This window comes from Solanum verrucosum, unplaced genomic scaffold (assembly GCF_900185275.1).
Source record: "Solanum verrucosum unplaced genomic scaffold, falcon-dt-bn FXZP01000209.1, whole genome shotgun sequence".
Taxonomy (NCBI): domain Eukaryota; kingdom Viridiplantae; phylum Streptophyta; class Magnoliopsida; order Solanales; family Solanaceae; genus Solanum; species Solanum verrucosum.
The window spans coordinates 365,088-392,527 of NW_026020702.1; the positions used below are offsets into that span (position 1 = coordinate 365,088).

Genomic DNA, 27,440 nt, shown 5'->3' on the forward strand with positions numbered 1-27,440 from the left:
TTGCAAAGTTTAGTAAATGTGAGTTTTGGTTAAGATTTGTGGCCTTTCTTATTCATATTGTTTCTGGTAAGAGTATTGAGGTAGATCCTACGAAGATAGATGTGGTCATGATTTGGCCTAGAACCCTATCACCTTCGGATATTAGAAGTTTCTTGGGTTTAGTCGGCTACTATAAAAGGTTTGTTGAAGGATTTTCTTCAATTGCTTCTCCATTGATGGTGTTGACTCAAAAGAAGGTGAGGTTCATATGGTGTGAAGCGTGTGAGAAAATATTTCAAGAATTGAAAGATAGACTTACTTTCACTCTGGTGTTGACTTTACCGGAAGGGACTGATGGTTTTGATGTTTATTATGATGCCTCAAGAATTGGGTTAGGATGCGTCCTTATCCAAAATGGAAAAGTTATTGTCTATGATTCAAGGCAACTTAAGATTCATGAGAATAATTATCTTACTCGTGACCTTGAACTCGCGGCGGTTGTATTTGCTCTTAAGATTTGGAGGCACTATTTGTATAGTTTTCATGTGGACGCCTTTACCGACCACAAAAGTTTGCAATATGTATTTAAGCAGAAAGAACTAAACCTACGCCAAAGAAGGTGGCTTGAATTACTAAAGGATTATGACATGAGTGTTCTCTATCACCCCGGTAAAGCAAATGTGGTGGCGGATGCTCTTAGTCGATTATCGATGGGTAGTGTTGCTTATAATAAGGATGCTAAAAAGGAGTTAGTTCGAGATGTTCATAGATTGGCCCGTTAAGGCGTTCAGTTAGTTGACTCTACCATGGATTTGAGACTTGGATGAACCCTATCTCTTCTTCTTCTTCCTTAGTCTTGAGACATTTTGTTGAGTGAATTTAGGGGGAATTTAGGAGACCGAATAAAAAATGATGATTTGGGCTTAAAAACATTTTATAAGGCTTAGGGCAGAAAGCAAAACGACAAAGTATTGGATTAAAATAATCAGGAAAAGATTCAAAAGCCCTTTAAAAATAACTGTTGGACTCGACCTACAATTTCGACCTACAGACCGTAGGACTTTCTACGGTCCGTACTAGTTAAGCGTAAACCAAGTACTGGGACCATGAAATCACCTATATTTTGACGGAACACTTCTATAGCTCGTAGGTCCTCCTACGGTCCGTAGAAACCAAGTTTAAAATCATCAAAACTTCACTAAGTTTGAGACTCACCTACGAGACCTATCTACGAATCATACAAAGAATGACGGGTTGTCCAGGTGAACCATACAAAGGGTACTAGAACTTGATTTTAGAAAATTAGTTTTCTCCTTCCTACGGTTGTCATCTACGACCCATGGAAGCTTCTACCATCCGTAGATGGGACCCATAGACACAACCTGCAGCCCCAAAACTTCTTTTCTTTCTTTTCCAAATTCTGAGGTGTTTTACCACTCTCATTATCACTCTCGCAGTTAGTTCCAACATCGATTGTTGGAACATATGACTCAAAATGTTGAGAAATATTATGATCTTCTAGTGATTCTTCACCTTGATCTACAACATATATGTTAAGGACCTTAAATTCTTCAGACACTAAGTACAATAACTGCTTTATACCATTATCGCCTTTTATCTCATAATAGTTACCAGAGGGAACAATAACATAAGTTGTTGAACACCTAAATATCCAAACTTACTGGTGTACTCATTTGCTATATCGATAAAGGAAAGGAGGTTAGGATCATAACTTGTCCAAGTATCAATTAGCTTATGTGAATACATGATATTTAGATTTTTAATCCACTCTCCACCATAATTGAAGATTATGTCCACCAAGGTCATCTTTAATATCCTACAAAACAAAATAGAAAAAGAGACATATGTAACTAGCAACAGTGAACCAACATACTATTGTCAATGTTGTGTATTAAGTAAACGAAATGGTATAGTGATCATCTTTGTTGGTTGGACACTTCAAAAATGTCATTGGATATGCATCGCATCCTTCAAAAATAGTGCATTTTTGAAGGCTCTGACACGGGTGCGGTAACATTTTTAGAAAGTCTGAACAACTTAGGTGATCATTATCTATTTCATTTATATAAGGTTCAACAAACTTTTAGCTTTCACATAAAGATTTTTCATCTAATTAAGATTTGAGAAGAATCATCAGTGTATATGGGCTAATCAACCCATAGGAAATGGTGCTACTATCTCATCACTGGATATTTACATTCTACAGACAGTTTGGTTAGAAATACTCAGCTAAAATAAATTTGCAAAATAAGTTAAAAAATTATCAGCTTAAGAGAACTACTCAAAATAGAACTAAATAAAATTGGATTGAAAACCTATTAATATGATGAATTCTCTTATATCATGTTTGAAAGGGTTGTAATAGATATAGTGAGAGTTAATATATTAGGAGAACCTATTCGCTTCGAGTATGTAATCCTATAGTGTTTCTAGTCTTTTATAATGATGTTGAAGCCTGAAGCATTAGTTGATGTTGGATGGGGAAATAGATTTCATCTATCCTGCACGCATTGTATAAACATTGGAGTTTTAAATGCTCTTCGTGTTTAGAAAAATGCCAAAGATTGGACTTACGTGACCATAAAATGGTGAACAAAGTTTTACGTGACCACAAATTATGAGTTGAAGTTCAAAACATGTGAACTTACGTGATCACAAACTGGTAACACATTCAAGGACCACAAACCATGAAAAGGGAAAAGGTCTCACTAACATTATAATATTCACATTATGTCATTCAATTAGGAATGGATACCCCACATACAACCAACAATTTCGTTGTAATTTATATTTACTGAAATCTAAACCACTAAACTCCAAATTCTAAACCAAAAAGGGATAAATTAACAGTTATCGAAAGGTCCATAAATTTAAGAAATCGACAATCATATTTCTACCCGAGAGCGAAGAGATAGAACCCGCAAACACATCAAAATAGCGAACTTTACCAGTTATCAAGTTCATAAATACTAAAATTCGACGAACTCTAATAGCAATAAAAGAGATATATACAAATTTTAAACTTTTATGCAGATTTTGAAAAGATTCAAGTAACAAATACGATACAAAAAGGGTAAAGAGATTATTTAAAGATACAAATCTTACCTTTTATTAGATCTTCTCTCTAAATCAAGATATGAATGACTCTTCTCTCTCTGTACGAAGCGTTTTATCTAATGTGATGCAAGATAAGGTGTATTGAAATTAGGGCTAATGGGTCGTGAAGGTTGGGTCAGATTTAATACTAAATAGAAAGTAAATTTTTAACTATAATAAAAATATATACACATGGAGCCATGTAGGTGCCACGTAGGCCGATGAAAATGGTGACATGATACTTAATTGTACAAGGGCAAATATGTGTCTAAAGTTGGATAGTAAAGACAAGTATATCAAAAATGTATGACGAAGGATAAATATAACCCTTTTCTAAGAGTACAAGGGCAAATATAACCTTTTCGATTTTTGAAATGTTGTTTGACACCCTTATATTAGAGGCGACTAGTCAGTTTTGATTCATCAACATTAGAATAAGAAAAATAAATAAGAAAAGCATTTTTGAGTCCTGGTTTCCCTTTGACAGTAGCGAGAATAGGGGTTAATCGGTGTTGGGGGATTGAAGGACGGTAGCAGGGGGAGTCATGGACCCTGCAGCTGTCGATAGGATTATTGAGAAGCTATTAGAAGTCCGATTATCGAAGCCTGGCAAGTTGGTGCAGCTTTCCGAGTCTGAAATCAAGCAACTATGTGTTTCTTCTAGGGATATCTTCGTTAAACAACCAAATCTCCTTGAACTTGAAGCACCCATCAAAATTTGCGGTAATATACCCTATCTAGGGGAACTCTCCTTTTAACTCTTGCTCTCTCTATCTTTTGTGGTAGTTTTGTATCACCCCATGTTTGCTATTTTTGTTGCTTTTTGCTATATGGTTGCGAGTTGTTTTAATGGCTAGTTTAGATTCTATAGGCCCTTTGATTCTGTTAACTTTAGAGGGAAAAAGGACATGCAAGGTTGTCCTCTAGGTAATCTGTTTTTTGTTTGAAGGAATGAGCTCTGGTTGTGAAGAAATAAAATCATAAAGTACTTTTGTGACATAGCCGCTGCCCTAGTGCTTTTTCTAAATTTTGATGTTTGCAAGACTGTCAACCCATGACTTGCTTCTTGAAATATCCTATGTTGTAGTTGCAAAACTGGGGATGAGAGTTCTTGTTCTCCAGCTTAATGAACCTGGTGAAATTTTAAGACAACAGTGGTTGTATTTGAATCCCTACAGAGTCTGATTCACCCTAGATATTATAAGTAAAAGAAGATTCATAAGAGAAAGTTCTGGTGATATGTGCAAATTTGACAAGTTGCTTGGATCATACTAATGCAAAACGAAGTATCAAGAAAATAATATACTGATGCATAATGTGTTTGATTCTGGCCTGTATCTTTAGAATGTTGAGGTGTGTATTACGGGTGGGAACAAAATTATAATGGTTTACATTGAGGAAAAACCACCACCCCTGAAGTTGACCTCCTCTAGGGATTTTGAACCTCTGACAATCCAAGTAAAGAATACTCTTTTAACACGATTGAAGATCCACTATCTACGTTAAGTGTTCCTTCCGGTGGTGGGTGATCCATTGCCACTGTCATAAGTGGTTACTGTTTACATCTACTCTTTTTACTTTAAATCGCCTTATTTGAGTACTTTCCTTGGTTCATCAGAGAGTAGGTTATGATTTTCTAGTCAACAGCTCACCATCTCTTTCTGCATCTGGTTCACTACTAACTATGGCAGTTATCATGGTATCATGCTTATTTTGTCTCCTCTGTTGCTACACATTTGTTTTGGTTAGCAGTCCACTTATACTAGTTTTAACTCTTACTGCTTTCAGCGTTAGCTCTTTTTTATTCAATGCTTTTGCAGTGACCCATTGAAGTAGCGTTTGTTTGTGCAGGGGTTATTCCTCCAGTTAGATTAGAGATGTTGCTTATAGTCCATTCTTCAAATATGAAGTCATTAGTTAAAGTTGCAATCAAACAAGGGGTGTCAATGTTGTTTTAGAAAAATTATATCATGCTGATATCTCGGTTAATCTATTGCATATAACTAAAATTAGATTTTTTAAACCATCCAAATTTTATTGGTTTTACTTGTTATCTGCTCTGCTTGATTCATTTGTAGTATTCTCAGTTATTATGTAAAATAAAGCAGAGTTTAACGTACCACCAAATATTATATAAGTCTCACTACATTTTGCATTATCAATAAATAAAAAAGTTCAACTTTCATGTTCAACCCAAGAAAACTAATGAGTGATATTTATACTAGACTAGAAAGTAGTATACCAAATGAGCAACACTAGCTTTGCTCTACCACCAGTCCATCATTGGGGATATCAATTGAAAGCTTTGGCCTCTGTTAGTTGGTGTTGAGCAATGCCGTCTGATCATTGTTAACACCATGGATGGTATTGGATAATCAATGCAGGTAGATGCCGACATAGATTGGGTAGGATCCTTTTGTTTTGCTGCTGGTTAACCCATGTAACCATCTTTTGCAACAATTTTCAGTTGGCATGTGAACCGTCCAGAGTTTCTCGTAATATTGATTGGGCACATTGATTGGTTCTGAAAAATCACCAAAGGCATCGATTGTTAGCACCAGAATATGGTAAACTGGAAACCTACTATGACACTCAAGTTAGTCCTGTTCCTGAAGATAGGCAAAGTAATAAAATCACACAAAAAATGATACATAACTAAAGATGATAGAATATACAACAACATACCCAGTATAATCCCACCAAGTGGGGTCTGTGAGGGTAAAGTGTACACAAACCTTAGCCCTATCTTAAAGGTTGAGAGGTTTTTTTGGTAGACCCATAACTCGAGAAAAAAGTAGCCCAAAGCAGTATAACGTTCAACATCAGCCTAACACCTTTTTTCCCCAAGGTTGAGCTTGTTCAATTGAAAATAATGGAAATGAAGAAGTCATGACATTATACTATAAACAGCCCGACAAATCTTCCTTAACAGTAGTCATAACAAGATGTAGCGATAATCGATGTACAAAATACAACAGATATTAACCCAAACTTAAAAGGACAAGAAACTACACAAGTAATACTACGACTAATATTACTGCTAATAGTATGAAGAATAAGTGAGATACGCTTAACTATCTAACTAAAGGAGTAGGAGTTTGGAGAGCCATTAGATCCTTTTGGCCATCTTTGGCTGGAAATATGAGTTTTGAAGTTGGCAACGGGAGGAACATTCTCTTTTGGCATGACAACTGACTTGGACATGGTCCTTTAAAAGTTTTGTTCCTGATTTCTACACTATTGCTAGTTTGCCAGACATTAAACTTGAATCAGCTAAAGGAGTACATTGGTGGAATATCGCGTTTAGAAGATTATTACATGATTGGGAATTGGGAAGAGTCGTGGACTTGTTCATGACTTAGAATCTTTCCGTGTCTTCAAAGAATCTGAGGATACGTTGTGCTGGGAATCTGGAAGTGATGGAGTCTACACTGTCAAATCTGCATGCATACAACTACCAGATCAGACAAAATACACAATTTGACCAGTGGCCATGGAAGTTCATTGGAAGACTAATGCCCCTTACAAAGTCTTATATTTTTCTTGGCTTGTAGCAAGAGAATCATGTCTCACTCAAGAAAACTTAAGAAGAAGAGGATTTCATCTATGCTCTAGATGTTGTATGTATGGTGCAGCAAGAGAAAACAATAGCCATCCGTTTCTACATTGTCCTATAATTGGACAATTCTGGCAACTTTTTTTGAACTTGATAAGACTAAGATGGTCTATGCTAGCAACAAGTTGTGATTTATTGAAGTGCTGGAACTATAATGGTGGTGCAGTGAGACAAAAGAAGTGGTGGAAACTTGTCACAGCTTGTAAATGGTGGACAATTTGGAAAGAGAGGAACTACAGTAGATCTTTTAGGATTACTGTAATTAGTCTCTTGTTTTAGCTTGTTTCTACCTTTTTGGAGGTCTCCAGCATACCTTAATGCTGAGGAATACAACATTACCAGTTTCAAAAAAAAAAAGAATTTTCGAAGACAAGCAATTCTGTGCACAAAGTCAAGATGAATTGTATTCTTTTGTTTCATTTTTGGTGTAAAGTAAACTATGTACAGGAGACTGAATCACTAGTTGATATGATAGGTTCCTTTTGAAGCTGCAGTCCTAATCGTGGTTGGGTTTTTGTAATTGTAGATAGCACTGTTATGGTGCAGATCTAATATATATACACATGTTACCAGTTTCAAAGAAAACTAATCTTCTACCCTAATCTGTTTCCTCTATAATCTCCTTTCTAAGGTCATGTTCTCATTAAGCTGAAGTTGCGTCATATCATGTCTAATCTCTCCTCTCCCCGCTACTTCTTCGGCAAAGGTAATGGAATGTAGATGTGGTAACTTACCATGTTTTAATTACAATATAGAATAACTAGATAGAAAATGCTTACACCATTTGTTGGCCCGATGTCTTCTGTAGGACAAGGAAGAGGTAACTTTCCTATTTCTATATGTGAGTGAGAATTTATCTTGAGTGTGTGACACATATTATTGAGGGTGCTCTCACTTGCTCTTATTTATGTTCCACTTATACTATGCAACCTCTATTGTATTGATGATTATGAGTTATCTGTCATTCCTTTTTCACTTTTTGAGAAAGGTAACAATTAATCAAGAGTAAAAACGCCACCCGAATGGACTGGGGACGGGTCAAAGCTCTTTCGGGATGGTGGATAAGTTTCAGAACATTGTTTCATTTATATCGATGGGGCATGGGGTTAGAATGTCTCCTTCAGCGACCTTGTTGGTGACAAAAAAAAAAGGGGTAGGGGGGTTGGGTTTATCAGGGGGAGGTGGGAAGCTCCTCAAATAGGATGAATGACACTAGAATGTTAATGCGTGAAATAGCTGTAGAGGCTGGATAGTCGCTGGTTTTCTTGGTGACATCAGAAAAAGCTTAAGATTGATGTAGCTCAAATCGTTCCTCCCCTCGCGGAATTCCCAAACCCTCCCTCAGCAGAAATCAGGATAAGTTTTTACCATCAACCAAACATAGTATAAATCTAATTCCAAACATAAACCTGGGATATCCCCACGTACCAAACGATCCCCAAGAGGAGATGAAAGAAAGCTTAGGGTTGATGTAGCTCAAGCTGTTCTTCCCCTCGTGGAATCTCAAATCACTCCCTCTGGTTTCTCTCCTTCTGACTAGTCTAATTTTCCTTCAAAATTGTGTCTATAATATGTGGGCACGCCTTAGGACTAAAACACCCTCCCCAAACCAAACAGACTTGGATAGGACCAAAAACACCTTGCTATGTCGTGGTATGTGTGGCCATGTGCATTGCCTAGACGAAACATCAAGAGTACATGAGTTTATGCAGGTAGTCCCAAAAAGACACCACCACATCCCAAGGCTTGACTTTCCATGTGCTGGTTGGGGGCATAAAATAGTGTCAAAATGTCTTTAGTCGGCCAATGGTGCACGCTCTCTGTCCTTGGCCCCTGGACATGATCCCAATTAGTTTTCTTTGATTTCATTCATACTTCAAAGCCATATTTGATCCTTTTTAGCTTCATATCATTCCATGTGTTCAAAATCATGTCCTACACAAGAAAATACAAAAATTAGGGATAAAGTGAACAGATTGGAACTCAAACACACTAACACGTACAAAATATGCTGCGGAATATAGCTAAAACCATGCATTTCTTGCTGCCAATCAAATGTAATCATGGGAAAATGTGGAGAAGACAGCACATAGAAGACAAAAGAGAGGACTACTGTTCATGGTGTTGATGTCGGGAAATCTATGCAAATTTCTAGAATCAAGATTAGGTCAGTGTTGGAAATGGGGAAAAAATATCCTACTCTAAAGACAACTGACGTAGGACATGACACTCTCAAGCTCTTATTTATGATGTTTTCACCTTAAATCAACAACAAAAGGCAACTATTAGTGAACTATTGAATACACGGGATGGAATTGAAGTTTCAAGGTATTTTTTGATTGATTGGGAGGTTGACAGGTTTGCTGAATTTCACAATGCACTAAACCAGTTCACCGGAACTAACCAAGTCTCGACTGAATATGGCGGCTAGGGCATAACTCTGGAGTTCTCTCCATTAGAACATCTTATCACATGTTGAATCATGCCACTATTCTAACTAAGCAGTGGCCCTGGAAACATATATGGAGGGCAAGATTCAATGTAGTGTGGCATGTTTTGCTTGATTAGTAGCTAAGAAGGCTTGTTTGACACAAGAAGGCTTAAGAGAAGGGGAGTACTACTTTGTTCTATCTGTCATTTATGTTGGAAAATTGCAGAAATGAATAGTCACCTTTTTATGCATTGCAAAGTGACTACGCAATTATGTGGCATCTTTCCAACTATTTAATATCCTTAAGTTGGAAAATGCCAATGGATACACAAGGGTTGCTGTCTAGCTGGTACAGAAGTCTAGGCTCAACAGCTCAGAAAAGATGGAACATGATCCCGGCCTGCATATGGTGGATTATATAGAAGGAAAGGAATTTAAGATGTTTTGCGGGGAAAAAGCAACTCAATCCAGAAGATAAAACTAAGTTGTATTTTGCTTTTTCTTTTTTGGTGTAAGCAAAAGTACATAGAAGACACTGAGTTTCTATTACAAGCTCTAGAGTATCTATAAGACAGTAGAAAATTTGTTTGTTTAGAAGTTTTTGCTCCATACATTTGGTAAATATGGCCCACACAAATTTTAATGCATGCTTTTCACCACCTTTTTTTAACAAAAGAAGGTCAAGCACCCAAGGTGTGGCCTAATGGTCCATGAAGTGGGTTAAGAACCATGAGGTCTTAGCTTCAAATTCCAGTGGAGGAAAAATACATTAGGTTATTTCTTGCATCTGTCAAGCCTTAGTGGATAGAGTTATCCCATACTTGTATTGTTGTGTCAATGAGAGGTAGTAAGTACGCCACGGTATTAGTTGAGGTGCACGCAAGCTGATGCTGATCCAGACACCAGGATTATCAAAACTAGAAGTTAGTATGCAAGTATGTGAAAATGTTTGATATGATATGAGAATTAGTGATATTAAATTCACTGAACTACTTGAGAGGAGGTAAAATTGATATAGTCTCACAAATGAAGTAATAGTACAAAATGTTGTGCTAATCTGACTTGAAACCAGATTTATCTATTTAATAGAGTCAAGGGTAAGCCACCTATTTCCCTTTACTCGCTTCAGTTTTGTCATTTCCTCCCTACTCATGTAATTGTTTATTTTTTCGTTTCAGGTGACATTCATGGGCAGTACAGTGATCTATTGAGGCATTTTGAATATGGTGGTTTTCCTCCGAAGGCTAACTACTTATTTTTGGGTGATTATGTAGATCGTGGGAAGCAGAGCTTGGAAACAATATGCCTCTTGCTTGCCTATAAGATTAAGTATCCTGAGAACTTTTTCTTGCTTAGAGGAAACCATGAATGTGCTTCTATAAATAGGATATACGGATTCTATGATGAGTGTAAGCGCCGGTTCAATGTGAAACTATGGAAGTCCTTTACAGACTGTTTTAATTGTCTTCCTGTAGCAGCACTTATCGATGAGAAGATATTATGCATGCATGGGGGTCTGTCTCCTGATCTTTCTAGTTTGGATCAGATTCGGAACTTACCACGTCCAACTGCCATCCCAGACACTGGTTTGCTTTGCGATTTACTTTGGTCGGATCCTGGTAAAGATGTAAAGGGGTGGGGCATGAATGATAGGGGAGTTTCATACACCTTTGGCCCTGATAAAGTTTCTGAATTTTTGTCAAAGCATGACTTGGACCTTGTCTGTCGTGCCCATCAGGTAAAGGAACACTGTTTTGTATGTCCTTGTGTGCTTCTCCTCTGAGGTAATTGATTTGCATCTTTTTTTGCAGGTCGTGGAGGATGGTTATGAATTCTTTGCTGAGAGGCAACTTGTCACCATTTTTTCAGCTCCCAACTACTGCGGAGAGTTTGACAATGCCGGTGCTATGATGAGTGTTGATGAAAACTTGATGTGCTCTTTCCAAATTCTTAAGCCAGCAGAGAAGAAAAATAAGTTTATGATGTGAGAAGATGTTTCCTACTTTTATCGAGGTCACTTTCTTCTCTGTCCTTAACATATAATGGAATGGATGCTGAGTTGAATATAACTGTCCCTCTTGTTTTAGTATTACTCATGTTCTAGTGATCCAGGAGGGTGTACCTTGTTAAAATCCATGTCAGCAACATCTGTGTTTCAAGTTTCACAAAAGTACCATACTTGGTGTTTTTCAGTGATATTTTTGGGAGGAAATCTTTTTCAAACAAAAAGGATCTATCACTTTTTTGCGAGTTTCATACTTCTACTATTCATTGTTGCTTTTTCCTATCTAAACTGTCATACCTCTTGTAGTAAGACACACCTCATTGCTGTGTTGGCCAAAAATCTGAAATGACTCGATAATAGGCCCGTGGGAGCTTATAAACCCATAAATATTGGTCAAGGTTGCATGTATAACAACTAATTGAGCTGAATAATTCATTTTAAAAAATCTATCTTCTCTTTTCTTTTAATCGGTCTCTTCCCCCCTTCATTTTTTCATCATTTCTCAAATTTTCTTCTTCTCCTCCCTGAACCCTAGAATTTTATACAATCCCGCAATGTATCCTAAAATTTACCAACCCTAGAATCTTATAGAACCCTAGATTTTTTTTATTACCAAAATCAAAAGCTAAACAATAATTTACACTGAAAATTGAAGGTTAAAGGGGAAAAATCGAGGTTGAGCACTTTTACCCATTTAATTAAATTCACTAATAAACATCCTAGTTAGATTAGGTGGACAAAATTAGCCATGTGGAGTGCCACTTGGCACTCGTTTTGAAAAACTAAAATGGAGTGTGTTCCAGATGCACTAGTAGCTCAACATCAAGGTGTGTTTTAATATGTAGGGAGGGATAATTTAAGTAGGAAAAGGGAACGATGGATGGTTGATGTATGAAACTCGCGAAAAAGTGATAGTTTAAGAGCCTGTTTGGATTGGCTTTTGACTTAAATCAAACGTCATAAGTTAGATATCCTAATTTATGGCTTATGACTTAATTTTATCATTTTAATCAAGTACTTGTAAGCACTTTCTTAATTTATCCAAATACGAAAAAGGTGCTTAAAAGTTATTTTGGCTCAAAAACACTTAAAATAAGTCAATCCATATTCCAAAGAGCAAGTGTGTTTTTGACATTAGCTCCTACAGTTATTGTTGAAGTGTAGGATGATCTCATCTAAAAGCTAAGCTACTAGAGAGAGCACTCGTTTATTTACTCAAGTATTCTCGTGACATGCCCCCTCATGTGCGGGCTTGATTCTTTTTTGATGAGCCAAACACGTGGCAATTCTTTTAGATAGTGGGTGGCAGTGAGGCATTGACCCAGAACCTCAACTAGTTCTGATACCATGTTCAAATGTTTGACTATCTCATCTAAAAGTTAAGTTGTTAAGTGTTAGACATAACATTTTTGTTTACTTGATTAGTATCTTAACAAATATCAATGCATTAGCCTTTGTTTAAAAAGATGATTCACCAATGTTTTTGGTCTGGTTGAGCACTAACCAGTAATTACTATTACCTGCTTTTGGTTATGTTAAAAAGGAAAGGAAAATTTACGATTTTGAAGTTTATGATGTAGTCAGATGATTAGATAAATCAATTGGTTGATTCAGCTTATGTTAGACACATTATTTCTTGTCTGATTTCCAGCGTAGCTTGTTTTTATATCGTTTAAAACAGGTTTCTGTGTGTGTGTTTACGTGTTAAATTCTTTCCCCTTTTGGTCATTTTGTTCGTTTTCCATCATGTTTTTCATTTGTTCCTTGTATTTTCTTGTCTGTTCCTCTTGTTTTCCCTTTCTGTCTCGGTTGTTTTGCCTATGGTTGAAACTTCATTCTAGAGCTAACATGTCTTTTTAATTCTTGCAGAGGTCCTTAATTTGCCGTGGAACAGATGTTGTAATATCACCCGCCTCAAAGTTTACTGATGATGGAAAGATCGCCACATTTGGTGCTTATTCCAGTTAGTTTGTTGATTGTGACTGCATGAGCAGATGCAAGAAAGCATTGTAGAACCTCTAAATTTATTCTGGTGAAAACAGAGGTTAACATGTACAAGAATATATATTATTAGACATTTTCTTTGCACTTTGATGCATAGAAGACTCGGCCTACTGCGCATGGAAACCAGCATCCTTTAGAAATAGCATATTAGAGTGCTGATACACAGGTTAATTAAGTCTATAATGCTGATGTTTAAGTAGGAATGACAATGGGGCAGGGCGGGTGTAGGGTGTGGCAGGTTTGGTCGAATACGGGGCGGGTTTTTATAAATGCGGGTGTGGGGTGGGTGCGGGACGGGTTTAAATGCGGGTTGGGGTAATTTCTTTTGAACCTATACATAAATAGAAATTAGGGCTCCCTCTCTATCTCTATGAGTTGCTAATTGCGACAAGACGACTGATGATGAGTCGACGACAACTCCATAGTAGAAGCTAGAAGGACGGGTCTATCTCTCGCCCATGATATTTTTCATCTCTCCATATTCAGTAGGTTAGGGTTTCCTCTTTGTCTCTCGCAAGTTGCTGATTGGGACAAGATGACGTTAGCTCCATAGCAGAAGCCAGAAGGACGGATCTCTCTCTTGCGCAATAGTTTTCTTCATCTCTCCATATTCAGTAATACTCTTAACTGGGTGTGCAGTAGATTATGGTGTTAGAACTCCAATTTTGATCTGTTTGAACGTGATTTTTGTGTGAATCTGAGTGTTGGCCAACTTAGTTTTCTAAACTGATGGAGTATTAATTATTTTTAACATACATTTGATTATTCACTAACCCTATTATGTGGTGTTGATTCTATCAACATTGGAATGACCTATATACTTGGCATGATTTAAACATAAACCAGATCTACAACTATTTTCAGTGCCTCACTCCTTCCAAACAACCTCTTTATGCTGACCCTTTTTAATCATCTTCTTACAAGCCATAGTGGGAGATTGATTAGTCCATATCGTAGTAGACTCCATCCTACTACTTTGAAAGCTTTGATGTGTGCTTGTACTTGGTTATGGAACGAAATAAATAGTAATTAACTTTTCAATGACTTGTTATTTAATATTTTTTTCAGTTCTTAATACTTTAACCACAATCTTTTCTTCTTAGATTTGACTTCAAGCATTAATCTTTTTACCAGTACATCCATAACACCTTCACAATCTGATACAACTAGGGATCTTTTCCCCGTCTTGGGCATTGCGAGTTTACCAACAATGGCTTGAAGTTGAGGTGAAACATCACTGACCACCACTCCTTTTCGATCCAGAAGCAGCACTGGACAAAACAAAAAGTGAATCAAATGTAGGAAGCTTGTGACTGATGTTGAGTTCATAATACATTGACTTTGTGACTATAAGTTTGTCTTTAAATTTGAAACTTAGTTACATATATAGTTACTTGATTATCTATTGAAAGACTAGAATCAAGAGGTTATTGTGTTTTAAAAAGTGTTTTATATGGAAATATGCACATCTAATTGATGCAAAATGGAGTTACAATCAAACCTTTAGGGTGTGTTTGGTATGAAGGAAAACATTTTCCGGAAAATGTTTTTCAATTTTCTCATGTTTGGTTGGGTTAAATGTTTTGGAAAATGTTTTCCAAATCAACTCATTTTCCTCAAATTTAAGGAAAATGACTTCCCTTCAAAATTTAATCTTCCAACTTCCAATTAAATTTTTTTTGTCCCCATCCTCAAACCCCCCCCCCCCCCAAAAAAAATAAAAATTTAAGTCTGTTTTTAAAAAATATTTTCAACTTCAAAATTTCATTTTTTCACACTACCCTTGACCCCCCCCCCCCTCACCCACCTCTTACCCAGCCCCCCTACCATCCCCCCCAAAAAAAAAATCAAGTTTGTTTTTAAAAATATTTTCAATTTCACAATTTCATTTTTTCATCCCTACGCTTGACCCCCCACCCACCCACCCCCTACCACCACCCCCCCAAAAAAAAATTTAAGTTTGTTTTTAAAAAATATTTTCAATTTCAAAATTTCATTTTTTCACCCCTACCCTCGACCCCCCACCCACCCACGCCCCACCAGCCCCCCCCCCCCCCAAAAAAAAGTAAAATAAAATTTAAGTTTGTTTTTAAAAAATATTTTCAATTTCAAAATTTCATTTTTTCACCCCTACCCTCGACCCCCCCTCATCCCCTACCACCCCCCCCAAAATAATTTTAAGTTTGTTTTTCAAAAATATTTTCAATTTCAAATTTTCATTTTTTTCACCCCACCCCCTACCAGCACCCTCCCCCCACCAACCCCAAAAAAAATTTTAAGTTTGTTTTTAAAAAATATTTTCAACTTCAAAATTTTATTTTTTCACCCCAACCCTCGACCCCCCCACCCACCCCCTACCAGCCCCCCAGCCCACCCACTCCCTACCAGCCCCCATCCCCCCAAAAAAAATTTAAGTTTGTTTTTAAAAAATATTTTCAACTTCAAAAATTCAATTTTTCACCCCTACCCTCAACCCACCCCCTACCACCCCCCCACCCCACCCCCAAAAAAATTTAAGTTTGTTTTTAAAAAATATTTTCAATTTCAAAAATTATTTTCTACCCTAGTAAAAATAAAAGATATTTCTCAAAAAAAAAAAAAATCATTCATAAATCAAACACTAAAAATCTTTTCCAGAAAATATTTTCTACACCAACCAAACATGAGAAAATAAGTCAAAAATCAACTTGTTTTCCAGGAAAACATTTTCTAGGAAAACATTATCCATGGAAAACATTTTCCTTCATACCAAACACACCCTTAGTTTTCTTTTATTTCCCTGTAAGGAATTTTTTTTATATATGTGTATATATGTTCTAAACTGACCATGAGAACTAAATAGATTATTAAATATACGAAATTAAAGTGTATGAGAAACAGAAAGTTAATAAATTATAACATTATTCTACTTCAAGTGTCAAAATCAAGCATAGGCACTACATCAAAAATGATCATTAGCCGCTAAATATGTATTTTTAGCTACAATTAGCACTCTCTGTATATGTCTCTAGAGCCTTTAGCGACATTGGTTCTAATGACACTTAACTAATGTTAGTAAAGACTTTAGCACTCTTTATTAATGTCAATATTTAATGCCTCTAAAAGTTGTTTTTGTTGTAGTGAGGTACTGTTTGCAGCGACAGATTGTTAAAGCTTTGCAGGGTGGGTTAATGCGGGTCGGGTTAATACGGGGCGGGGCGGGGAATAAATAAATTATTTTTTCTATGCAGGGCGGGCGAGGTGGGGCAAAGTCTTTGCGGATTTATGTGAATTTGTCACGCACCCGCACCATTGTCATTCCTATGTTTAAAATGTCACTAGAATATGCTCTTTAGGATTCTCAAATGATTTCAGTCGTAGCTGCTGCTTTGCTTGCCTAACCCCTAGCAAATGAAAATTTGTAGGAAATGAAAAAGAACACAACTTCCATGTATCAATTCTAAGTTTCTTTTTGAGAAAATTGAGGAAAGGGTGTCAAATAAGTTATTAAATTAAAAGGAGTAACAACTTTGACCAGCCAAGGCAAAGCCTCATTTAAATTGAGAATAAATTTAAATGGAATTAAAGTGTAATATTTAAAACTTCCTAATGTTTTATTAATTATAAAATTAACCCCATTCCATTATTGGACTTCCCAACTGTTGACTCAATTTAAATATATTTTTCACTTTTATTTGTCACTTTAATTCAATCGTCTATTCTCATCATCTTCCTCGTCTTTCTCTCTCAAGTTCTTCAAGTCTTCTTGTGAAGCAACTGCTTAAGTTTCTTCAGCAAATGCCTTAAATCGCTACCTTAAGTTGTTGCAGAAACTTAAGTAGTTGATGAAGCAACTACTTAAGTTGTTACATTAAATCCTTTGAGTTGCAACCTTAGTATGTTGTAGCAAGTTAAGTAGTTGTAGTTGATGAAGCAACTACTTAAGTTGCAATCTTAAGGTGTTGCAACAACTTAACTAGTTTATAAAGCAACTACTTAAGTTGTTGTAATAAATTCTTTAAGTTGCAACCTTAACCTGCTTACATTGAAGTAGGAAATCTCTTATGTTGAAAATTTAAGGTGTTGCAATAACTTAAGTAGTTGATTAAACAATTGTTTAAGGTGTTGCTGTAAATCTATCGAGTTACAACTTTAAGGTGTTGCTACAACTTAAGTAGTTGATGAAACAACAATTTAAGTGGTTGCAGTAAGTTCCTTGAGTTGCAACCTAAGAGATTTACTACAACAATTTAAGTAGTTGATGAAGCAACAACTTAAGTTTCTACAGTTTTAATTTCTTAAGTTGCAACCTTAAGTTGTTTTTGCATCAACTTAAGTTGTTACTGCCTAAGTTGTTGTAACAATCCACTCATTTGTTTGAAAAAAATATTAATTTGTGTATTTATTTAATCCATTATCGTAGTTTGTTTTTTGTATTTTATTGAAGAATTAGTTATATTAATTGATGATTTGTGTTTCATCTTATGTGTGTAGATAAAATGGCTCCAATGAAGAGAAACATTAATTCGAGCAATTCTCCTAAAAGATCTAGAAGAATCTGTTCACAAGCTTAAAAAAATGTAGTAGAAGAAGAAGCAACATCTACTAATAAATTGACATTATTTCTTGAGCATGCCACAATGACAGATAGTGCGGCAGTCTAAAACCCTAAACATACATATGATGGTTCTGAGGCCCAACACCAATCAACAAGGAAGCAGTCTTCACAAGAAGAAGAATGTGTAGCTAATAGAGCTAATTCTTCTTCAAAATAGGCAAGCACATCAAAACACCAAAATAATTTTGAAGGTAAAGATTTTCCTACTATCAAAGATGATGATGAGGTTGTCCATGTTGCGGATGAATCTGTGTTGCGTGAACAAAGAACAAAATAACTTCTTGATAGGTATGTTCCTTCATCTTCTACTGTCGAGCCACCTCATGGAAGTCCTTCAATAAATATAGTGATCAATTCTATTAGATTTTATATTACAATGTGCATACAACGAAGGATAAGCATCCCGATTTGAAGGGAATTTTTTCAATGATTTTAGAAAGATCCTTAAGGATAAAAAATTAAAATAATTCTTCCGATCTAGTATATTTGAAAAGTATCTAGATTTGTTCGAGAAAACAAATGCACGATTTCATATGAAGTTGGTATATCAACTTCTTCGACGTACAATTATTAGTGATAAGAAAGAAACTTTGGATCATCTATTGTGGCATGCCTATTTATTTTGACATGAAAGAATTTGTCATTATCACATTCCTAATATGTCATACTACTCTTAATGTTGTCAGTTAAAAAAGTCATCCAAGTATGTTAAGGTTATTGAGAGAAATAGCAAATTGCTTGAATTGGCTGGAAAGAGCTTAAAAGAGAAGAATTTGATTGCCCTTCTAAAACCCGATGAGGTTGAAAAAAGTTACACAAAGTTATTGTGTTTACTTTGATTTGTGCACAATATTTTTTTGTGGACGTGATTCAAGCAAAAAATTCCTTTTTACTAGATTGAGCTCTATATTGACTGCAAAACATCTTGTGCCTATTCATGGACCCTAAGAAAGCTTCAACCTCACCATTGAATATTTCTTGAGGGATTTGAGTCCAACAGTGAAAATCATCAATCTCTATGACTTTTTATGGGCTTTCATGATAAATTTTATTTAATGTTTTCTAATTTTATGATTATTGAGTTCATTATTCATTATTTTGATATTTGGTGATTTTGTTTTATATAGGCTTGGGCATTTGAAGTTATTTTTCATCTTCGAACTCAATTAAGGAATTATCACAAGAATAAACTTATTAAAGAATTTTTAGATAGCTTGATGCAAGAAATAGAAAAACAAAATAAAGTGATTGACGTTGATGATTTTTTTTAAGCACCCTACTGACTCGGTAAGCATCATTCTATGTTTATATTTCGTAAGATTTATTTTGATAGAATACTTCTGCCTTAAGAAATTCGAACTTGTTGCAGTAACTTTCATAATTGTTGAATATTATTTAGTAATTGTGTCTAGACAAAAAAAATTATTGTGTATATCTTATACAGTTATTATATCTATCTCAACGATTGCTAAATATATCGGAGCTATGACTCTGACACTTACAGCCATTGCTAAAGATAGGCATAACAACTTATTCAATTCTCGTACTTATTGGATATTATTCATTCAAGTGTGTTTCATTAATTTATTAGTGGTGAAGGTGTTGGAGGTGGTAGCAGTGGTGTTGTTGGTGGTGAATTTCTCTTGGTAGTTGTGATATCGAAATACAATTTTCTTTAAGTAGTTAGGATGTTCGAAGTCCTCTAGAAACTTACTACACCATTAAAGATATTCAACTATTGGTGTTGTTATCTCTAAAGTGCCTTCATGTTCTTGTGAATGTGAAAAATACTCCAAAAAGATGAATCATCTCTAGCGACAGCCATCAATACATTGATATTCAATATGAGTATTGTAACACCCCGGATTCGAAACGAGGTAAAATAGCAGCTTTTAGAAAATTGGAGAATTCTACCATTTGAAATAGAGGAATTTGGGGACTTCGTGGGGAAAGGAACCCATCGATGAAAGCTATCATACCTCAAGTCCAATTGCCTATCTTCAATGGAGAATTTGAATCCTTAGCTTCAAACCCTAGTTGAATTTTCTTCTTCTTCAAGTTCTAGAGAGAATATTTAAGAGGAGTTTTGATTTTCTTTTGGGATTTAGGGAGAATGAACTAAATGGGGTAAATTTGGGGTTAAAAGGGCCTATATAGAGGTTCTAAATGAAGGCAAAACGACACCACATTATTTTAATTAAAATCGGAAATGTCACGACCCAGACCATCGTGAGTGGCACCCACACTAACCCTCCGGTCGGAGAACCATTACTACAACCCAAATGAACAACTCAACCAAAATACTAAGGCATTTAAAGATGCAGAAGCAGGTTTAAATGCTAAGGAAAAGAAATAGAGTTCCATAAACTCCAAAAGTCTAACAAAACAAATGCGGAAATAACGCCTAGAACCTGAAAATCAATATACCAAAACTCTAACAAGAACCATAAGTCTAAACAAGAAAGGGTACAACCAAACCAACACAAGGAATCTAAAACACTAGTCTAAGTCCAAAAATGTGGACATAAACAAAAAGAGAAATCATGGTAGCCCGGAAGAACTGGCTCACCCTTGAATTCGATTGATCATTAATCTTCTAAGCGAGGTCTGTCAATAGCCACCTGAAGATGCCATGTACTCAGAAAAGAAAGAGCAAGTGCAGTATCAGTACACAACCACAGTGTACTGGTAGGATCATACGGCTATCCCACTAAGTGCAACATACATAAGCCATTACAATATAATAATAACATTCATACACCGAACATATACAATATCAATATTATTTACGAATAACGTTCAATTCACAATTCTTAAAATACAGAGTTATGTCAAGTCAATGGTACTCTCATGGAACCCACACCCAAACTGTTAGTGTATCGGTACGTGGTACTTGTTCCAAGTTAGTGTGTCGGATCGTGACACCCGTTCCAATATTTATTCTGGTACGTTGCAACCAATCCCTGTTAGTGTGTCGGAACACAACACCCGATCCATTCAACAAGCCACAATCACAATCACAAAGTACTTTCTCATAATCATACAATCAATTCTTGATTCATTCATTCAATTATCCGTCTATCCTCATTTACGATTACTGTGATCGATAATGTAACATCCACATACATTCATGTATCATAATGAAGCAAGAACAAACATATATCACACAACATGAAATCACAACCATCACCTACCTCGAAACAAGTTTGAATCCCCTAAGAAACTTGATTCTTCCCTTTCCGGATCCGTGTCACTTGTTTTTGGTCTACAAACAATTAATATAACACGGGAATCAATAAACAATAGCTAATTACCCAAATGAAAGTCAACACTATCAACCCTAGATCAACCCCATGATCTTAATACCTAAATTAAGGGTTTTCCCACCATCCAAACAGTTCCAAAACCCTTTCCCAACAATAATTACCCACAAAACTAAGTTCTACGAATCGAAAAACGGATTCGGGGAGTGAAAATCTTACCTTTAGCCTCAAGAATATGGAAAACTATCAATAAAACACCTGAGATCGTTCCTTAGCTCTCAAGGTCGAAAAGTGCAGAATAAGACATTTTTGGGGTTTATTTTCGACTTAACTCGTGACTATCCTGCCATGGCGGGCCTAATCCTGCTACAACGGCCGCCCTGGCGGGAATAAATCCGCCACATCGGCTTGCACGGAACTAGCGATTCGAATTAAGAGTTCCAAACCTCCATTTTACAACACACCTTCAACCCATGACACTCAGAAACTACTCATTCACGCTAAGATCAGTTTCAGGAGTTCTACTCACCTGAATTCAATTTTGTAAACTCGTACGGGTTCCTTAACATCTTAGCTGTATACTCATGTGATCAGAATCATAATTATATCACCCAATTGTTACCTGATTTCCCTAGATTTTACTGACTCCGATTTCATCCAAATATGGACTAGGTTGGGAAATTCCAAGTTACTACGAAAAGGTTTTCCAGCCCAAAAATTTTCTCCGTTGGCTTTTCTATAACGACGGGAAAAGGTTGTTACAACAGATACCAATTTACGCATCACTCGTCCCCGAGTGACAAACTTAGGAAAAATAGGCTAAAAAAAGAATGGAGTAGTACCTGAATCGATGAACAACTGGGGATACTTGTCTCTCATATCCTTCTTTGTTTCCCAAGTAGCTTCCTCAACTGGACGATGCTTCCATTGAACTTTGACAGACTTAATCTCCTTAATCCTCAGCTTGCGCACATCACGATCAAGAATTGCAATTGGTTCCTCCTCATATTGGATGTCTTTGTCTAACACAATTGAGTCCCACTTAATGATGTAATCCCCATCACCGTGATATATCTTCAACATGAATACATGGAATACCGGATGAACTCCAGATAGATTAGGAGGTAAAACATATCTATAATCCACTGGCCCTACACATTCAAGAACCTCAAAGGGACCAATGTATCATGGACTTAACTTGCCCTTCTTGCCAAATCTCATCACCCCTTTCATGGGTGATACCTTAAGAAGAACATTCTCACCAGTCTGAAATGTCATGTCTCTTCCCTTATGGTCTGCATACTTCTTCTGCCTACTCTAGGCTGCTAAAAGCTTAGCTTGAATACTCCTCACCTTATCTTGAGCATCCTTCACTAAATCAACCCCCAAAGGTTTCACATCTTCTGCCTCGAACTATCCTATGGGTGATCTACACCCCCTTTCATAAAGTGCCTCAAATGGTGCCATATCTATGCTGGAGTGATAACTATTATAGGAGAACTCACACAAAGATAAGAACTTATCCCAATGCCCTCCAAAATCAATCACACGTGCCCTCAACATGTCCTATAACACTTGAATAGTCCTCTTCGACTGTCCATCCATCTGTGAATGGAAAGCGGTACTAAAAGTGAGTTGTGTACCCAATTCATCATGTAATTTTCTCCAAAACTTGGAGGTAAACTGCGTACCACGGTCTGAGATGATAGAGAGGGGCACCCCATGCAACTCACTATCTCTTTCACATACACTTTAGCCAATTATTCAGCATTATAATATATTCTTACCAGAATAAAATGGGCTGACTTAGTCAATTTGTCAACCACTACCCAAATAGAATCAAACTTCCCCAAAGTCTTGGGAAGACCAACCACGAAGTCCATAGCTATCCTTTCCCACTTCCATTCCTGAATTTGCATTCTCTTAAGCAAACTTGCCGACCTTTGATGCTCATAATTTACTTGTTGGCAATTTTGACACTTAGCCACAAACTCCGCTATATTTTTCTTCATGCCCGGCCACCAATAAAGTTGCTTCAAATCTCAGTACATCTTGGTCACACCTGGATGAATGGAATATCGTGAACCATGGGATTCTGTCAACAATTTCTGAATCAAGTCATCAACTCGAGGAACACAAATCCTTCCTTTAAAACTAAGCACACATTCCGCATCAAGAGTGGTCTCTTATGCCTTACCTATCACAATCTTCTTCTTAAGCTCATTCAAATTTTCGTCCTCAAACTTTTTGGCCTTGAGCTCTCTTAGTTCTGCCGAAGCCATGCGATATAGAGGGATGGAAATGGGACGAGTACCAGGTTCTAAATCAATGCAGAAATCTATATCTCCATTCGGAGGCATATCAGGTAAGTTATTAGGAAACACTTCTCTAAATTCTAACACCACTGGAATAAACTCAATAGATGGAGACTCAACCTCAACATCCCGAATATGATCCAAATAAACCAAACAACCCTGCCCTACCAGTTTCCTAGCCCGAATAGAGGATATGATCTTAGCTGGCTTAGGCTTGTACACCCCTTCCCACTCTAACTTTTCCCTTCCTGGAATTTATAGAGTCACAAACTTAGTAATTACAATTAAGCACATCATAATAGAGGGGCAACCAAGTCATGCCTAAGATTATATCAAAGTCAGTCATATCCAAAATCACCAAATCAGCCCAAGTCTGAAAACCCATAAACAAAATAGGACAAGCACGATAGACATGAGTGACTATGATAGACTCTCCAAGTGGGGTAGAAACATGGATGGGAGCATCAAGTATATCACAAGTCATAGCAAATTCTGAGGCAAATCGCACGGACACATAAGAATAAGTAGAACTCAGATTAAATAACACATTAGCCATCCGGTCACAGACAAGAATAGTACATGTGATCACTGCGTCAGACACCTCAGCCTCGGTCTTGCCTGAAAAGGTATAACTCTGAGCATTGTCATTATGACGGACGACTTCCCTGCCTAGATGCACTGTACCTTTGCTTACGTTACCATTTCCCCTACCTCCGCAGGATACATCATGCGTGGGTGGGGACAATCTCTCCTCATACCAGGTTCTCCATAGTTATAACAAGTGCGCTTAAAAGATGGTCTGCCGCCTGTCGAAGGTGCGGCTCCCTGTCTATCCTGAATAAAATTCTAAGGTGGAGTCCCGGAGTAATTACCTATAGAAGCAGGCATAGCGGACTGAATTGGCCGGGCTGCTAGAGTTGGTCTCCCTGAACCTTTGGAGTAAGATCCCTGAAAGTTGCCTGAATTTTTGGCTTTCTTAGCCAATGCCTTAGCCTGACCGTCTCGCCTCACCCCCTCCACTTTCTTCACAAAATTTGTTACCTCATTGAAGTTTCTTCCTGCAGAGGTCAACGGAAAATACCTGCAACTCAGAATTTAGCCCCTTAAAAAATAGACGGATCCTCTTTTCCTCAGTAGTCACCAATTGCGTAGCATTTCTAGACAAAGCATGGAACTTAGCCTCATAAGTAGCCACAGACATACCACCTTGCTGCAAAGCCATGAACTCATCTTTCTTGCGATCTCTCAAAGTCCGAGGCACATACTTCTCAAAACACAGAGCATGAAACTGGGTCCAAGTAAGTGGGGGTAAAACTGAAGATCTGCATTCCACATAAGCTCTCCACCATTGCTTAGCCTCACCTTAAAGCTAAAAAGTCACAAACTCAACTCCATGCTTATGGACAATTTCCAAATTATGAAGCCTCTCATAGAAATCTAGGATGAACTCATAGGCGTTTTCACTCTCAGAACCATGGAACAGGCGGTTTCAATTTCAAAAACTTAGTCAACATCTCATGCTCATTACCATTCATAGCAGGACCCAAAAAAGGTTGAAAGAAAGCATCATTACCTACAGTTCCACCCACCTTGGGGATAGTGATAGCAATCGGGGGATTGGTGGGAGCTTTGATAACGTCCAAATATACTTCTTGAAAAGAAATGTAAACAATCGTATGCAATATATTTACCAAACTATGAGTCGGAGTCGATCCCACGAAGAATATGGAAGAATATTGTCAATAGCAAATATTTAACTCGATAGTCGTTATATAAAAATGGGGGGATTTAAATTGAAATAAAAAAAAAACAATAAAAATAGCTTTGAACTAAGTATTTATTTATATTCAGATTATTAGAAATAACTAGGAATGTGTTCCCCATAAGCTCATAACGCGGTAATCCTAGTAATAGCAATCTTTTCCTAGTGTATTACATGCAAAGTGATAAGTTAGGTATCTCTAAATCCTTGGTCCGGCATCTAGAGAATTTCACCCCACACCTTGGTCCGGCTACGTGTGTATAATTTACTATGTCTAACCTTTACCTCATATTAGACATCACATCAATGTATGGCTTAGTTTTCACCCTCGCACCAATTGACATTAGACTATTAGATAGTATCACACTAAATCTATGTTGATAATTCTTTTCTTATTAACTACCTCCTTGGTCCGGCAAGTAGCAACAAGGCGAGTTCTAACGTTGGCCACTGTTAAAAACACTTCTAAACGAAAGAATTATCAATGCATGCAAAAACACTATTCAAGAATTTCTTAGTTACTATTCATACTTTTTTAATCACTTATGGTTCCCACAACCCTAGTTATGAAATTTAGCTACTCATTATCTCAAAAATACAATCAAAATCTATTAAAATAAATATGCTTGTCTTAATCATTAAAAGTTAAGAAAAATAGTTAAACTATCTTTTTTTAATCACGAATACAAATAAATAATAAAGGAGAAAAAAGAATAAACCACAATTCTCCGGCTTCCACGGCGGCTCTTCCAAAGTTCCTAAGCTAGAAGAAAATTTATATTGTGTATTGTTTCTTGGTTCTTGGCTCCCTCAAGAATAACTTTTAAAGCCCTATTTGTAGATATAGAAACCCTAAATAAAATAATTGAGTCCACCTTAAATTAGGAATCTAAAACCAAAAGGAATTGGATTCCTTTTTTTTTCGCGTGTAGCTTCCAATTTTGTGCGTGTAACTTCTTTTGATGTTGCTGCCTGACACGTGGACCAGCAGGTAAGTTCTTCTTTCCTTATTTGCATATAAATTATATTAATATTATATTAACTTATTTCTATTAAGCTGCCTGTTTGATTTCCGTCTTCAACTTTCCATCTTTAATTCGTTTTAGCTCTAAACTTCTCCAATTTTCCACCAATTTAATCCTACAAATAAAATATACAATTTAGCACAATTTATCAAATTAATGCTCAGAAAGGAAAAATATAAATACTAAATGGGAGGCAAATAATGATTAAAAAAAATATGTATTTTGACCTCACATCAATGCCCCACACTTAAACTTTTATTCGTCCTGGAGCAAACATTAAAGCTCATCCCAAAAAAAAATCACACTAGCAATGTCATCACTTTGGTTAATACAAACAATTAGGCCATATACCAATTTCAAAACATCAAGTAGACTCCTCAATCATTATGTAAGACAACCAAATAAACAACAAACCTCTCACCTCCTAACCTCAAGAAAGGACTTTGAACTCATCAAATTTAAGCTTGCTCACCTACTCTCATCAAAGAAAGTTAATAAAATCACTTATTTATCATGAAACAAGTGCCCTCACACAAGAAGAAATAGTCCACACACTCAAATCAAAAGAGTGAATTTAAATTAAGGACTTAGCATCAAAGAACACTCTCATACTCACAAAGAAAATTCACATGTATGCACAGAGAACCATATGCTTGCCCATTATATACATCTCCACTAATTAAGCATGCTTGAATATAATCAAATAGGACTTTAACGGGTGGTAATGTAGGCTAGGGGACGGGTAGGAAAACTATATAATAGTGCCTTACACTTCCTTGAGCACTTTGCAATTTTAGACTTCATCACCCATTATTTTCTTCTCTTTATTTTCAGCCCTCTCTTCAACAATTATTTCACAAGTAATTCTCATCATCTGAAGAATGTTTCAATCATATTTTTTTTGCGTTTTTCTTCATAATAGCCACCCTAAACTTATGTATTTTCCATGCGTTAAGATGCACGGTGTCCTTGGAAGGACAGGGCCATCATCAAGGTAACTTCTTTTTTTTCAATGTCACATTCTTTTTTCTTTTTTTTCAATGTCACATTCTTTTTTCTTTTTTTTCAATGTCACATTCTTTTTTCTTTTTTTTTTCATGTCACATTCTTTCAAAGAGGGCTTTTAAGCACTTTGTAGCTATCATCAATTACATTTTCACTCAACCATCCCTTTTTCTCAGAATTGATAATTAGAATAAGTCTATGCTATAATGCTCAAGGAAGCAAGGTGCAAAAACTAGGGATTCAACAAAATAGTTAAGGGAAAAATATGGCTACCAACAAAAGGCTACAGGCTCAAAAGGGCTAACTAGTGATAAAATATCT

The 27,440-nt window shown here is 36.4% G+C and overlaps 1 protein-coding gene across 1 annotated transcript; it reads left to right on the top strand.

The window, feature by feature from the left end:
* The first annotated feature begins 3,565 nt into the window (after window positions 1-3,565).
* LOC125812384 (serine/threonine-protein phosphatase PP1 isozyme 3) lies at window positions 3,566-13,251 on the top strand. Its single transcript, XM_049491889.1, has 4 exons — window positions 3,566-3,819; window positions 10,322-10,881; window positions 10,955-11,156; window positions 13,018-13,251. Exons 1-3 carry the CDS (start codon window positions 3,642-3,644, stop codon window positions 11,129-11,131), a joined length of 915 nt encoding a protein of 304 aa, XP_049347846.1. The 5' UTR covers window positions 3,566-3,641; the 3' UTR covers window positions 11,132-11,156; window positions 13,018-13,251.
* Window positions 13,252-27,440: the final 14,189 nt, after the last annotated feature.

Bases quoted from the DNA above. Each gene is read 5' to 3' on its own strand.
- LOC125812384 (XM_049491889.1), top strand. From the start codon at position 3,642: ATGGACCCTGCAGCTGTCGATAGGATTATTGAGAAGCTATTAGAAGTC. The intron at 3,820-10,321 runs GTAATATACCCT...TTTTCGTTTCAG, and splicing joins AGCACCCATCAAAATTTGCG to GTGACATTCATGGGCAGTAC. The intron at 10,882-10,954 runs GTAAAGGAACAC...CTTTTTTTGCAG, and splicing joins TTGTCTGTCGTGCCCATCAG to GTCGTGGAGGATGGTTATGA.